The sequence below is a fragment of the Platichthys flesus genome, chromosome 24 (assembly GCF_949316205.1).
Source record: "Platichthys flesus chromosome 24, fPlaFle2.1, whole genome shotgun sequence".
Lineage (NCBI taxonomy): Eukaryota > Metazoa > Chordata > Actinopteri > Pleuronectiformes > Pleuronectidae > Platichthys > Platichthys flesus.
Genome location: NC_084968.1, coordinates 1,857,297 through 1,872,354, shown reverse-complemented (window position 1 = coordinate 1,872,354; position 15,058 = coordinate 1,857,297). Strand labels below are relative to the sequence as shown.

The 15,058-nt window shown below is 40.2% G+C and overlaps 2 protein-coding genes across 3 annotated transcripts in view; one reads left to right on the top strand and one right to left on the bottom strand.

The window, feature by feature from the left end:
- Positions 1-8,247: 8,247 nt before the first annotated feature.
- Positions 8,248-14,787, top strand: hacd4 (3-hydroxyacyl-CoA dehydratase 4). 2 transcript variants are annotated; one of them, XM_062383771.1, is made up of 7 exons: positions 8,248-9,958; positions 11,045-11,151; positions 11,356-11,483; positions 11,578-11,687; positions 12,412-12,518; positions 12,876-12,980; positions 13,933-14,787. In XM_062383771.1, coding segments are annotated over exons 1-7 (642 nt in total). In that variant the 5' UTR covers positions 8,248-9,956; the 3' UTR covers positions 14,016-14,787. The 2 variants fall into 2 exon arrangements, with proteins under 2 accessions (XP_062239755.1, XP_062239756.1); XM_062383772.1 differs by having other exon boundaries at positions 8,253-9,962.
- The window catches only part of focad (focadhesin), a 38,745-nt gene continuing 37,862 nt past the window's right edge, over positions 14,176-15,058 (bottom strand). The window contains exon 44 of the mRNA XM_062383768.1: positions 14,176-14,475. Within this exon, the coding sequence (XP_062239752.1) occupies positions 14,402-14,475 (74 nt within the window). The 3' untranslated portion in view covers positions 14,176-14,401. The remainder of the gene's footprint in view (positions 14,476-15,058) is intronic.

Genomic DNA, 15,058 nt, shown 5'->3' with positions numbered 1-15,058 from the left:
TAAAAATATATATTACTATAATATATCACTTGATTTACTATTCCCATTGTCCATTATATGTGTGTGTTGAGGTGGTAGAAGTGGTGGGGTGGTTGATTGTGTGTGTTTGTTGGTGGGCAGGAGGTTGATTGCATGTGTGTGTGGGGAGTGGATGGTGGCAGCAGGTTGTTTAGGAGTCTGTCTGCTAAGGGAAGAGGCTATTGCAGAACCCTGTGTTCTTGGTTCAGATTCTTTTAAACCCTTTACATGATGGCAGTGGGACAAACGGTCTGTTTAAGGGGTGGGAGGGGTCCTTAATGATGGAACAGGCTTTTCATGGGCAGCATGTTTTCAAAATGTCCTGGATTTGTGTAGGCTTAATCAGTGCATGTATTCTTGAATTATGGTTAAAAACGGGCTTTGGAAGATCAGTTATATATATGTACAGAAATGTAATTATTATTTAATTGAGTTTAAATTTGTTTACTTTTATTTTTTCAAATTTTAATTATCAACAATTGTAAAATTGATCTAATTTTTCGTATATACCACGATTGAACTAATACAAATACCTGTGTGTCAGATCAGTTGTCATGACCACAAACCTAATGAATGTATATTTAGGACTTTACAAGAAGATGAGTGACAGCCTCTGTCTGCCGGCCCTGACGGATAACATGTCTGAGCAGACAGACGACTCACTTGCTGTTTTTAAAAATACACGCGCGGCTCGAATGTAGGCACCACGGCAAAACGTGAAAAGTGCAGCTATGTCGGACAGGAGGGAGTGTACGCAGGGTTTTGTGACACCTCAGATGGAAGCAGTGTGGCAGATAAACACCCAAGTGACAACAACTCAGCAGAAACTCACCCAGTGAGGAGAGAGCCATCGTGCACGTACGACTGTTGTAGCTCTCCAGGGGTTAGTCTGTGTCACCGGGGGCCGGTCTAAGGCCAGGGGTGAACGGGGGCCTTTGAAAGATTCCAGAGGTTCCAAAGCGTAAAGAGGTGCAGCTTCGATTTGTAATTTGTTTTCTGAAAAGACTCATGAAGGTTAGGTTTTACCAAAACCCTCTTATTATTTTGGTGGTTAGTGTGAAGTCAAATTTTGATCTTTGGAAAGAGACATTGAAAACATCTTGCAAACCCATAAACTATGCGACTACATGGATAATTTAATAGAGGTTCTTAAAATGGAACCAAGGATAGATAATTTATTTTTCCATGTTAAACTGTTATTCTAAAGAATTCAGAGAGGCAATTAATACAATCCAATAGACACATGGTTTCCTTTTGTTCTGATGTCTCTCCAGACAGGCATTGTGGGAAAATATGATTGGTGGGTTCATGATGTCACCAACAGTGAAGGGTAAAGCTATAAGTTATCAGGTTTTGACAGGTTAAGCAAAACTAAAGTCGTTTTCACACATGAACACCAGAAAACGGGGTCTGGATATTTTCCAGAGTCTATCTTTCACTGCAGCAGGTGATTGTGTAGGTCAGACGCACTCACCACAACACGGAAATGTGGGGAACATTCAATTGAGGGGTAGAGGGGGTAACCAAAAGTTGTCAGATCTTTTCGTCTTCTACATGTATGGGGCCTCTTAAGCATCCTAAGATAGCGGAATTCCTTCTTTTTTTTCAGTTTTGCATCTGATAAGCGTAAAAGAGATGTCATCAACACGCCCACTTGCTTGCTTTGAATTACATGGAAATGTTGCTGCTATGTTCCCACATAGACAAAGAAAGGTAGAGAGGAAGAAAAGACTCAGACACTGACAGAAGCTCCAGACAGAGTTCAGTGCTGGTCTTAAACCAGCTTCAGTGAGATACAGCCTGAACTTACCGGGAGACTTTTTCAACCAGTAAATAACTGATAAAAATCCTACTTTTTTGCTTTAAATCTGTTTAGCTTGTCCGCCAGCACCAAAACAGTCAAATTAAAATACTGTTTTAGATTTGACGTCAAGCTCACATGCTTCCCCATCAGGGGTTATTCAGGGTCAACTTTGTCTTGGTGTTGTGCATTCCAGATTTACTGTACATCATGCAGATAAAGATAAGGATAAGGAAAACAGACTCCAAGTACTGATGACACGTAGAGCCTCCTAAAACTATATATGTCAGTTAGAGTTACATAGATGACAGATGTGGCGATGCTGCAGTTGCGTCCGGAATCTGATGTAGGGTGTGAATAACTTTGGAATGAATTAGTATCTTTTAGCCACAGATACTAGTCACAAGGGCGCCATCACTAGGATCATGACATACTGGCTGATATGCATCTTGTGCCAATTGGCTACTTTTAGTCTATGTCCACAAGAACAGAGAGCTTTGGTGACGATGGTGGGCCCGGTTCAGTTTGATAACTGCAGGATTGGGTTATAGTCTGGACGGAAGAAACTGATGACATAGACAACCATGTTTGCTCCCTGATTGGATGTGTTTTTAATGTTTAATTGAACGTCATTAAAAGACCCCTCTTTACATCTTTCATCTTTCTCAATCACTCTTTTTTACAGACTATAGATAATCAAAATATAAAATAAAATACAATTTGAATAACAAAACAATAGATTAAATTAGTGACTGGAGCAAGTACCTATATATATATATATATATATATATCTTGTAAGGATTTGCATTAGGGCGACCTATGTAGTTCAAAAGCAGGTCATTCACTTGTTTCCCTAAAATGATAAAGGGAAACATTTATTTACACTTAACTTATTAATTAAAAAAAAAAAGATCAACATCACTAATATATTATATGCACCCATACCCTAATATGACTGAAGTCTATTGAATTCTGATTGGGTCTTATCTGTCTTGACTGTGCTACCAGTAGTGTGTGTAGTGTAGTGTTGTAGTGTTGTTTACTCCAGTTCCACCTGGTCATCAGAGAAATAAATCCTCTACTTGCTCTAAGCCGACAGAGCTGACCACGACACAACCATGCTGCCTCACTGTCTAATTTTCAAAATAGATAAAAACCTATGCTATCGTTTTCATATAGCGTTTGTGAAAATCTATAGAATGTGTATCTAACAAAACTGTTTCAGTTTGATGAGACATTCGTGTGACGAGTATCACCGCTGCGACCTATGTAGGAGTCAGCCCTGCAGCGTCAGGGAGTCCAGTCTGATTGGAATGAATAACTGGGCACACTGAGGGTTTCTCTGGCAACGAACCCTGAACTCACCAAGGGGTAGTGATGTCTACTGTTGCTGTTGGTAGGCAAATAAATCCCCCCCCCCCAATGCCTTTCTGCCAGCACTGTATACTGTTGTAGATAGTGAATGGGAAACCAGACAGGAGCCGGAGCCCAACTGGGTGAAACTCTGCTCTACATGGGTCAAAGACTGGATATAAGTATGAAACCATATATCCTGTTCCAACACGCCCAGGTAGGGATGCAAAAAGAATCACTGACTGATGATTTTATGTCGAGGCAACACAAAACTATTTTTTAGGTGTGTTTAATGATGAATTGATATGTCAACAGGACAAAAAGCACAATCTGTTCTTTGCCTAGCTGTATGTCTTTTGCATTCGATCCCAGTTCGGCCAGTTCATTCTGTGCGGAGTTTGCTCCGGGTACTGTGGCCTCCTCCCACAGTACGAAGACAACTTGGAATTTCGGTTGATTGGAGACTCTAAATTGAAGTATGTGTGAATCAATCAAGGAATCCTATCACATATTTTGTAGTACCTGGGTGTGCACCTCAACAATAATCAGGATTGGACTTGTTATGCAAGAAGGGCTAGAGCAGACTCTATCTGCTGACAAGACTGAGGTATTTTGGACTGCAGGGGCGCTCCTAAAGACAAGCTATGACTCTGTTGGCATCAGCCATGTACTTTTGAGAGTTCTCCTGGGGCAGCAGCATCTGTACAGCTGACAGGAAGAGGCAGGACAGACTCATGAAGAGGGCCACCTCGGCCCTTTGCTGTCATCAATGATTAAGAACAAGTCCCACCTTCTGCAGGACACCACAGCAGCACTTGGCAGCTCCTTCAGCCACAGACTGATCAGGTGTCACAGGTCGTACCTTATAGCTCTGCCCCCATGAGTCTACATGAACCTTATTACAGCTCTAATTGTGTAATTTCAATTTCATATGTGTTAAATACTGTTGAACTGTAAATATTCTGTTTACATTGTATCTATCATTTTCTATTCGTATATTTCCTTGAGTTTTGATTGTATCTTTACTTATTAATTATGTGTACTGATGCTTCTATTTGTACTGTCCCTTTTGCTGTAGTAATAGAGTAAATGTCAGCATAGTGGGACTAATAAATTACCTTATCTTATAACAAGGGTCCTGTGTCAAAATCAATGTGCGCTAAATCAAATTACCACACAGAAAAACCAAGGTGCAGAAATAAATGATGTGCCTTTTGTACAAAAAGGGGAAATAAACGGGGGGTTTCCTGGGGCCCAGCAGAATGAGAACCTCACTTTCAGGACCAAACTTTGACTTGGGCTCAGTTACTGTAAGCCCAGCCGCACAAACAGGATATATTTAGCACACTATTTTAGTGAGATGGCCTGGTGTCTGCAGGTCCTGAGGAGATACAGTTACTTGTGGAGCCCACATTAAAACAGCAGGCGGTCAATCATTTCGGGCCATTCGTCAAAACAGATTAAGAAGGGGGACATAAGTGGTTGACGAGAAGAGCACACTGCTAAACACGCTGCTCCCCTCGATAACATCACCCTCTGCAACTAGTGCAGTCCGAAACTATATCTCCATAGCAGCAGCAGCAAAAATAAATAAATCCATATTATAAACACTGAACTATATGTTTGATATTACTGTGCTGAGCCCTGAGAAGTAAGGAAATAGCCTGTAAAAGCAAAGTGTGTCTCCTCACGCAGCGAGACATCTCCTTCAGCTGCTAATAGAGACTCATCCGGACAAGTTCATTCATTCTTCTTCACCAGTCCGGATTAAAGCTCTGGTTTTACACCTGCTGATCAGTTTACTCAGCCTGAGAAAACTGTTATAACTTCCTTGTGTGGAAGGCATCCACATATTATATGAAAACAGAAAATATGTGTTACAGCCTGGGTCTATTACCAGACACATTATCAAGTTGCACCATGGGATTTGCAGTATGGGGAGTGCCCCAACTTGATGGAGGTGTGATATTAAATCACCGGAGGACCCATTTAACACCGGTGTCAGTGCCAATGTGAGGGTGTGAAGATTAATGTGAAGCTTTCCCTCATCACCTTTGTATCTGGTTCATTTCAACTCATGTTAGCTGTCACCATCAACACGCTAATGTGGGGATGGATATGTGAAATTATACAAATTAATGTAATTTATTGAATAATTCCAAAACACTAAACTAACAAAAGTTTTTGTCACACTATTATCAGGTACAAATACTGATAATTACTCAGGTAAAAAATAGGCTGCTGATCTAAAGATAGTCCTAGTGAGCTAATATCCGGCATTAGCTCAGGCAATTTCTGTGTCAAAGTAATTCCTGACAGTTCTATGTACTTTCTTCAAAATACATCATGAAATTAAAGTTAACTCGACTTTGGGATAATGTTTTTTTCTTAATTTAAAGGTTCAGTGTGTAGAATTTAGCGACATCTAGTGGTGCAGTTGCATGTTGCAGCTGATTACCCCTCACCTCACTGATTATTTTTCACAAACATGACAGAGAACCTCTGGTACCCTTCATTTTCCATTAATACTTACTTCTAGAGTAAAGAAATCAACAATTCATACAAATTAGATGAAACACACAAGTGGAAACATCACTAGGATTATTTTATATTCAATTTCTGACGATAGAACCTTTAACCTTGATGTCACAATTTGGGGTTTGCATCTCGTGTTCTTCACCAGCACCTGGAATTAGCTTACTTGCTTAGTGTAGCATCAACATGTCAAGTATGAACAATCATAACTCAATGTGTGGTTGTGTGTGGGAGGATGAGACCAACGTTCAATTCCCAAGTCACAAAGTTGACTGAGGTAGCTTCGCAACAAAATATGAATGTGTGTGAATGTGTGTGTGTGTGTGTGTGTGTGTGTGTGTGTGTGTGTGTGTGTGAGTGTGTGTGTGTGTGTTACAAATTTACAATGGCTTAGACTAGAATTCCATCACGCAGCTTTTTAAGACACTGACTCTGCAGTCTTGCTTGAAAGGTCATACTCATCACACTCTCTAGTGCAGGGTTCTTGAGTGCAGCCAAGCATGTGATACAAAAAATCATCTGTAATTTCAGGAAGCATATGACAGTGCTCACAACTAGCCTTGGCCTGGAGAACTGAGAAGCAGGCTAATGTGTTTCCCATCTGTCACTGGCATTTAATCAGCAACAAGAGAGGGGCCAGATGATAACTGGTTGCATCCTTTCGATTCCATCTTTTAAACTGGAGACTCAGGCCTGTTTGGATTGGCTATTTGTCGGCTTGGTCATCATAGCTACAAGGCCTAAATTCATTGTCACTTTAAAGGGATAGTTTACCCAAAAATGTATATTCCCTCATTATCTACTCACCACTTTCCCGATGGAGGGGTGGGTGAAGTGTTTGAGTCAACAGGGGTAAACAGTGTTGTACCTGAATCCAATACAATTGTAGTATATGGAGACTACTTCTTTAAAAATAAACAAAAAAACTGGGAAAAAAACATAAAACATCTCCAGACTGCTCCTGTGTGGTCATCCAAGTGTCCATAAGCCGGTGTTGCTAGATTTACGATAATCTTGTCCTCTTAATGATGTACGATCAATAACGCCTGATGTGCGATAATATGATCATTTTGTGACACTTATTATTATCAGTTGTAAATAGTTCAACTGGATGGTAAAATATGGATCCCATCAGTGTTTACACATCTCTTCTCACAAGACGTCTTTCCCGCAAATGATGCATGTTGTGATGACGAAAGTGGCCGTGATATTTCAAAATAAGAGCAGTGTGTCTTGAGATGGTTAATTTCCATACACTGAATCCCTTCCAGAATCTCGACACAGCTTCAAACGTCAGTATTGAGCGTCCCACACCATACTCTGGTCGTATACGAGCATTTCTCTCAAAATACGATGGTTTGAAGATTCTGGCACGATACTTCAACTTTTCGCATCTGGCAATGCTGCTGTAAGCTCCGATATTGAAATCCGATTTCGAAACGGTAGAATTTACGGCAAGTTTGAAGCCTAAATGTCGGCTGTGATCCGTGCATGAACACGGCTCTGCAGGCGGATAACAGAGGATATTTAGGCAAAAATGTCTGAGTCAAATTTGATCGGAAGGACTTATGGAAACTTGGATGACCAAAGGAGTAGCATTTTTGTGGGAGGAAAACTTATGGATACTTTCATCTTATCTTCTAAGATTTTATATTTGTATTATTTTAACTGAAGAGTCACCCTCACTGTTTACCTCAGCAGTTATGTAACAGCCCTCCTCTCTGCTCTGGCCTCCACCGTCACTGCCCTTTGACCCTGGTCACTTTTCCTGACCGTCACAATGAGACCTACTGTGACACTGAATGCACACGTTAATGCATATACTGGGCTTCAGTCTGGAGTTCTAATGTTACAATATGTTTTCTGCTGCCTTGAGCAGACCTGAAGGACACTGAAGCAGGCACGTGCACAGATAGGCCCCTAGTGGTGATCAAGCACTGGCCCTTTTGCCCTGGATGAGAAAAGTGCCCTTCTGCTGGAGCCCAATTTTTTCTTCATTCATCAATATTTAAGAATAACAATTACTCTCACTGTCATCAATTCCTCCCAAATGTGTTTTGATATCTGACAGGGCATTTATTTGAGTTATTGTGAGAATTTTGCCCGACATGCTCCGCAGCACTCACAACCCAAACACAAAATTTGCACCATAATACCAAGAAAAGAGAGACTCCAATAGCAGAAGGACAGGGAACTGCAGCAAGCAGCTCAGGGTAGCAGCTCTCTTTTATCTTGGATCAGGCCATTAACTAGCAAAACATATTACTTGGTTATTAAATATAGCCTTGTTTTGTCTGTTTTTGCCTATTATTCATTTATTTATTCAAATTGATAATTTGAGTTAGTTTGTTAACAAAAATAAATATATAAATTGAAAATATCCCACTGTGTTATTTATTTATTTATTATTATTATTTGATTAATTTCGGCGATGGGCGCCCATTTTTTGGGGTTTGAGCACCTGCCCCCCAAATTGTCTGTTCACGTGCCTGCACTGAGGCATCTGATTTGAAAAAACTCTTTAATAAAATATTTTTTATGATTATATTATTCATTCTCATTAATATATTTGATTCTGTGGAGTTTGTATCACATTAAAACATCTGTAGACCTACATTTTAATTAACCCTGATCTCTGCATGATGAATTACAACTTTCCACCACTAGAGGACACTGCATACTATTCCTGTCAATGTGAAGCGTGAACACAGATAGGTTTTTATCCATAGAACCTCCCAATGAACTGATAAATAAATATTAACACTTGATGATGTGATATATTAAGTCAACACGTGGCAACACTAGTGTGTAGTCATTTTTGTGATTACAAACACAAACATATTTTATTTCCCTCTAGGGATCCATAAAGTGATCAATAAGGTAATCTATCTATCCATGGATCTATACATTATGTTTCTTGTTGATGTTGATCTAATTGCTCCACACATAGGACAAAACACATCTGAATATGTTTACATGATCATATCTGTTTCAGCTGATAGTTGATACACGTATGTCTCAACTCAATCATATAACCTGTCTACTTAGGTCAGAGCACATTACTCACACAACCATCCTTTAAATTTCCTCCTCAGCAACCTACTAATTAAGCTCTGACTAGTGAATGATAAATACATTTGAATTGAATTATACATAAAGTATTATTTGTGAAAACAGAAGTGTTTTCATGGGATTGATGAAATGATAACAACAGAATAGAGATTATTATGTTATATTCTTTAATCCTCAGAGGAACACCTTCCACTATCCACATTCCATTCTAATGGTCTCTAGTAAACACATAAGTAACAATTGTATTTAGTTATCAACCCTCAAGCAATACTTTGCAAAATAGAAACATACAGTATAATGTAATTGGAAGTTTTAACAGAGCATGTTTTACTCATAACAAGGAACAGTTACTGGCACCGGTCCTAGTCACTACACCCCGCAGTCATGGTGGCTCCATTTACCAGGAAACATAAACAGAACTTGAAACTATCCTCAACACACAGACGTGAAAATGGCTCGAACCAAGTAAGAACTTTTAACACAACGCGACTAAATTAACAACCTATGAGCCTTTGCACCCATGCTGTCCAATCAGAGCGACCTATCGCTACAATATATAGGTATTATTGTAGAGTAATATTTCTGTGATAAACTGCAGTTCATTTTGTCTCCACACATTTGTATCCCTAATATGTTGTCATGTTCGCAGAATTTGCATTCCCTTCTTTATGTTTCACTTTTATCACAAGTTGGACTTCATCACAAGTTGGAATTTGAGGGTGTTTTTGGAATTCTACTGAGGGGCACAAAAGGGTATCCCTTGTTCCTGCTGTTAATACGGACCTGGTAGACGTATGTAATTTGAGTGTGTGTGTGCGTGTTTGGGCATGTGTGTGTGTCTTCCTCCTCCCTCTGACCTATGTGCTCTTGGCGGACACACAGCTCATAGTTTTCTCAGAGGGGGCTGTTACATACACACATGGAATGTTCACTTCCTAGTTGCCGTAAAGTAAAAACTGTTACAATCGGCCTGAGGAAACGCTGCCAAGCTGAGATATTGCAGCATTTCTTCTGCCTCCAGTTGTGAAGGAGAATGAAGAAAGAGGCAGGTCTGGGTTTGCTGAGGGGAAACTGCTGCACGGAGCCACATACTTCACCGGGAAAAATGAATCTCCTCAAACTCAGACAGAAATTAGCTGCTCCTGCTTACTTTTAAAGAAGGGATCTTAAAGGGAGAATGTACGTGAGTATGTAACTTAAATACGTGAGGTTTCAAGAATGGGAGTTCACAGTGGTAGAAGGAATGTTCTGTAGTTCGGGGGCGTCTTGAGATCTGACGGGTTAGTCAGCTTTCCAGTCACACAACTAAATCCCTGTAGATATAGCTCACAAGACAAAAGCACCATGATATGAAAATACCCAGGGTATTGCCTGGGTATTACCAAAATCTAAAACTTTGCATGATGAACTTTTATCTTTGCTGATGTATAGGAGTGTGTGCTATAAATGCATTGTGTTGTAAGAAAGCAATCTCTTCAAATGCTTATTTTTTAGATGTGTAAGCCTTCAGACTGATAGTTGTATTCCAGTTTTATGAAGTAAACTACTTTGGAGCTTTATCACCTTATTTCTTTATACAGTATGTACACGTATTTACCTTTTTCCTCGAGGAATAAGACATAAACTGTACCTTTTGTGGACAAGGTGGTCCCACAATAATGTTTTTATTGAAATACAAGAAATTAAAAGGTAATTAAAGCTTCACTAATCACTATCAAGACTGGATGCAATCTGTTATATGAAACAGTGGTAAACCCTCATGGAATTATCACCAACTCTGAAGTTTGTTTAGCTTCTTTTAGCTCATTGTTTTGATTTGATGTCTTGCAACGTCAATGCTCTCTGTCAGTCCCAGCCCTTTTGATCACCTAATCTTCAGTGACTGTTAAAATTCTAGGTGGACACAACATTTATAATTGCTGCTTTACGTAACCAGTGAATGCAGAAATCAAGACTGATGAATGATAAGTACCTTAAATACATGCTTACAGTACTTGGGCCACTGTTTTTTTTCTACGTCATTTAAATTTACTCAGAATAATTCAGGTCAATGATCTATGATGACAATTTTCTGTTCCAAGTGAATCAGTGTTGTCCAGTAAACAGATCGTTAGAGAGGGAGCTGTTCCATTGATGTCCATTGATGTACAGTAATGAAGCCAGTCATAATACAGTGTAATGTCCACATTGCAAAAGACCCAAGTCACAAAAGACAGAAGCCAGATGATGAACTGATTTGTGCCCTTTTTGTTTTCTACCTTTCAGGCTGAGCTTAAGGCTTGTCTACATTTTCTCATATAACCTGTTCCAGTTCTGCGGACATACATGGATACTGGCAAATACCATAGCCAGGTACCTCATGTTTGGCAAAGGTGAGCTTTGCTGGTCGCTATTTACTTCAATTGTATTGGATTTGGCTGCAGCACTGTTCAGGCCTGAAACTCCAAAAGTGTATTGTGGACTCAAACAAGTCACCCGTCCCTCCATCGACATAGTGGCGAGTAGAGGGACAGCAGGGATAGCTCTCATTAAAGGGATTATGCTTGGATGAAAAAACATGTTTTTTAACTTTACAGATGCCTCTGCAGACACCTTCTACTCTATTGGCTTCGTGATGAGTCTGTGCCAGCTGCTCTCCAACCTCGAGCTTTTCCACATCGCCGATGGGATTGAGAAAGCCAGACTCCTTCCTCGTTTCATCCACGTGTGTCATCGCAGCTCATCCATGACGGCATCTCGTTATCAATGGTGTTAAAACATGTCTTTGAAAGAGCTGTGCTCCCCGTTTGCCGTTTCAGGTAATGGAGAAGAACCTTCTGCTGATCCTGGTGGTCATGCTGGAGGAGGTCCAGAGTAAACCGGTCGTGTGTTTCCAGGTCGTGTTGTGGAACAGCTTGGATCTCTTGCGGTAGGCGCATCACATCGTGTCTCTGCATTTCACTTCACCCATTCCGTCTGTGCTTGTTATGACAGGTGAACTTTTTAAGTCAACTGTGACTGTCAAGAATGTTGGCACACCAGCTGCTCTCCCACTGGACTTTTCATTTATTACACATACTTTTTTATTTACAGCAAAGATGCTATAAAATGATGGATGATGTCATGTGGGATGTCCATTTATGAGAAAAAGTAGAGTTCCGGTTAGCGATAATATTGGAGTAGTGAATTGAGTATCTTACTAAAAATTATATTATATCGTTATATTTAGCAGGGCCAGCAGCATTTCCTTATAGCTCCGTCTTTGTTCTCCACCATCTCCTGGGAAATATGTATTTAGTGGTTAAAAGCTCTACAGTGTTTACCAGCTGCTCTCTGCTGCTGTGATACTTCTCTGACATTTTCTAATCAATAAGGCCATTGAGGGTAAAACCTCCCCTGTTGCAAGTTTGTTAAAAGTCTGTAAATAAACGTATTGCATGCGTCCTGTCGAGTATTCAGCTGGAGGAAGAGTTAAATTGAAATAACAAAGCATTGCCAAGTGTAACGTTTAAACAGTCCTGTCATACATCAAGAGAAAAATGTTAAAATCTGGGGTTTTTTGCATTTGACCTTACTGTTAGCTACTGTACAGGATAATACTATGGCCTTTCATGACTTTAGTCAACATTTTGATGTGTGCTGTTTGCTGACAGATACCCACACGAGCTGCTGCGAGTCATGGACAAACGCTCAGTCGCCATGCTGTGGACCCGCTACACCCTCTGGATCCCCCTGTACATCCTGTCAGTCGCAACAGAAGGTGACGTGATCGGTTTCGACGTTTGCATCCTGAAACATCGATACATTCGCCATTACAAATTCTCGACAACACACGCTTCAGTTCATTCGAAAGCGTCACGGATTGGTGTTGTGCAAGGACAGTGGTGCGCGTCCAGGAAATGAGTTGGCAAGCGTCTGGGTGATGATAAAATGCCAGGAAGTGTGTGAGGAAAGCTCACTCCGGTTGAGTGTGCGTTTGAGAGAGCACTGCTGTTCACTGCAAACAAGCCCAATCTAGTGACACTCAGGACAAACAGATAATCAGCCATCACTGGAGCTGTCACGATATTTTAATCACAATGTGTTTAAAATAACTTCCTTGTTTTACCCTCTTCAGGTGTCACCATATACCAGGCCCTACCGTACATCGAGTCAACGGCACTAAACTCGTACATTCACCAGCCCTTCTTCCTGCTGCTGTACCTGCTTATCCTCACTCTTGGTAAGATCTATGATGTGATAATGACCAAACAATGGATTTTAAACACAACCAGACAGGATTTTAAAAGGGGCAACCCTAATTATGAGGCAAAATATCACGATTAGTTGTGCAGACAGCAGATACATATTTGTTTTCTGTGGCCACCTAGGGATGGATTCTATGGGCTCTTTTTTCTGCCAGTGACGAACCTGCTGTGCAAATTGGAATAGCCAAAGGTCTTCTAAATGCTTTGGCCATCTAGTGACATATTTAGATCCTGCACAAACACTAACATGTACAGTACGATGAAATTGGCTTCTAATAAACACCTCAAGACACAATGTAAAATAAATAAAATAGCACTTATGCGAATATATAATAAAACATATAACTTATATTTCCTGATAAACTGTTCCATTATGAACTGCTTATGTCTTCTGCATTTAAAAAAAAATCCTGTAAATACATTGTTAACCCTGAACGCTTACCCAGTAATTTTGCTGCCTTAACTTAAATAACTACAGGGTGGATGGATACATTCTTGTTTGACAAAAAAGAATAGTCCCAACACGTAACACAGCCACACTAGTGGTCATTGGTTAATCCAATCTTTGGTTCACACTGAAACGTCCTGGCAAGTGTACGAATTGCCACAAAATTGTTTCCTGGCGGATCACATCCTGACAAAGACAGAAATGAAAGTCCCTTGCTTCTTATCAACTCAACTGAAGACGAGTGCCTGCCTAACAATTTACTACCAGCACATTTGGGGGCAAACCTACCATCCCGCATTATTAAGTCTAACTAAAACTGTTATTCTGTTTATTTTTAATAAACATAAAGTATATATCCAAGGACAGTTTGGCCTTGGTCATCTATTTATAGCTGATAGATCTGTACCATAGACACAGCATTACAATAAAGACACGGTTTAGTTTTTGCCAAGATTGTGACAGCAGTGTTGTCTTTTCAGGAGCCTACATATTAGTCTGGCAGCTGCTGAAGGAGAGACAACACCAACTGGACAAATGGAACAATAAGAAGAAAAGGAGATGATGCATCGAAGAACTGAAAAGGCTAAAGGACAATTTCAGACTCCAAGAGACTTCTGAAGTTCAGAGGATAACGAGGACTTGAAAAATCAAAGTCTGTTACTTTTTTTTTTGAGTTTGATTTGTTAGAAATTGTTCAAAGATGTAAACGCCACCAAATAAAATATGTTCAGTTATGCTTTTAATAGAAATGTTTGACAGAGCACATTCCTCTCGACATTGGAAGCCGAGTCCCAGTGGCAGCACAGTTTCTATCCGAGCTCAAAGTGTGGAGCTGCACTGTGCCTCAAAATGTTCAAGGCCGTTGCTGTATCCATGTCCAACAAGCTCAGGGAGGAGAGATGCAGCCTCGGCGTTAGAGCTCCCGTACGATATTGTGGCTCCTCCGGGCTACCAGCCGTACGCTCGGGTCCACACAGTTTTCTTCTCGAACTCAGCGGAGGACTTCAGGGCCAACAGGGCAGCTGAAACCACAACACAAGGACCCCTGTCATAATCAAACAATGACTTTTACTGTCCATGCCAAGCAATGTGTTTCCTACTCTGTTTGAATTCTCTCTAGATTTTGTACCATAACAAACAAAGCTAAATGTCAGTGTTTCCTCCCGTGTGCAGTTTTACCATTGAGTTTACATTCCTCATCCCAATTAACCACTGTGTATCCTGAAGGCATAACCAACGTGGTGACTACATTTGTTTGATGTCAATCGGTTACTGTTAGTTTGAGTCGACATTAACATGTTTATCTTCAATTAAAACTTGATTTTATTCATGAATTTGAAGCTTTCTCAGGTTGCAGCCATCGCCATCTCTCGTGTGTGCTTTGAATCGTAAGATACAAGTTGAGATTTCTTGAGATTCTGAATAAGACTTTCCAACAGTAGTTAAATTCGATTGGATTTGTTTTTAAGTTAATATTGGGTTTCTGTTGTTGGAACAGTTCGTCAATTAATTTTTTTCATAAAGTTCTCTTTAGACTACAGTTGGCCATTCACTGATCAACAGCATCAGGCAGCATTGTAACCTGTGTCCTCATGTGTCACACAA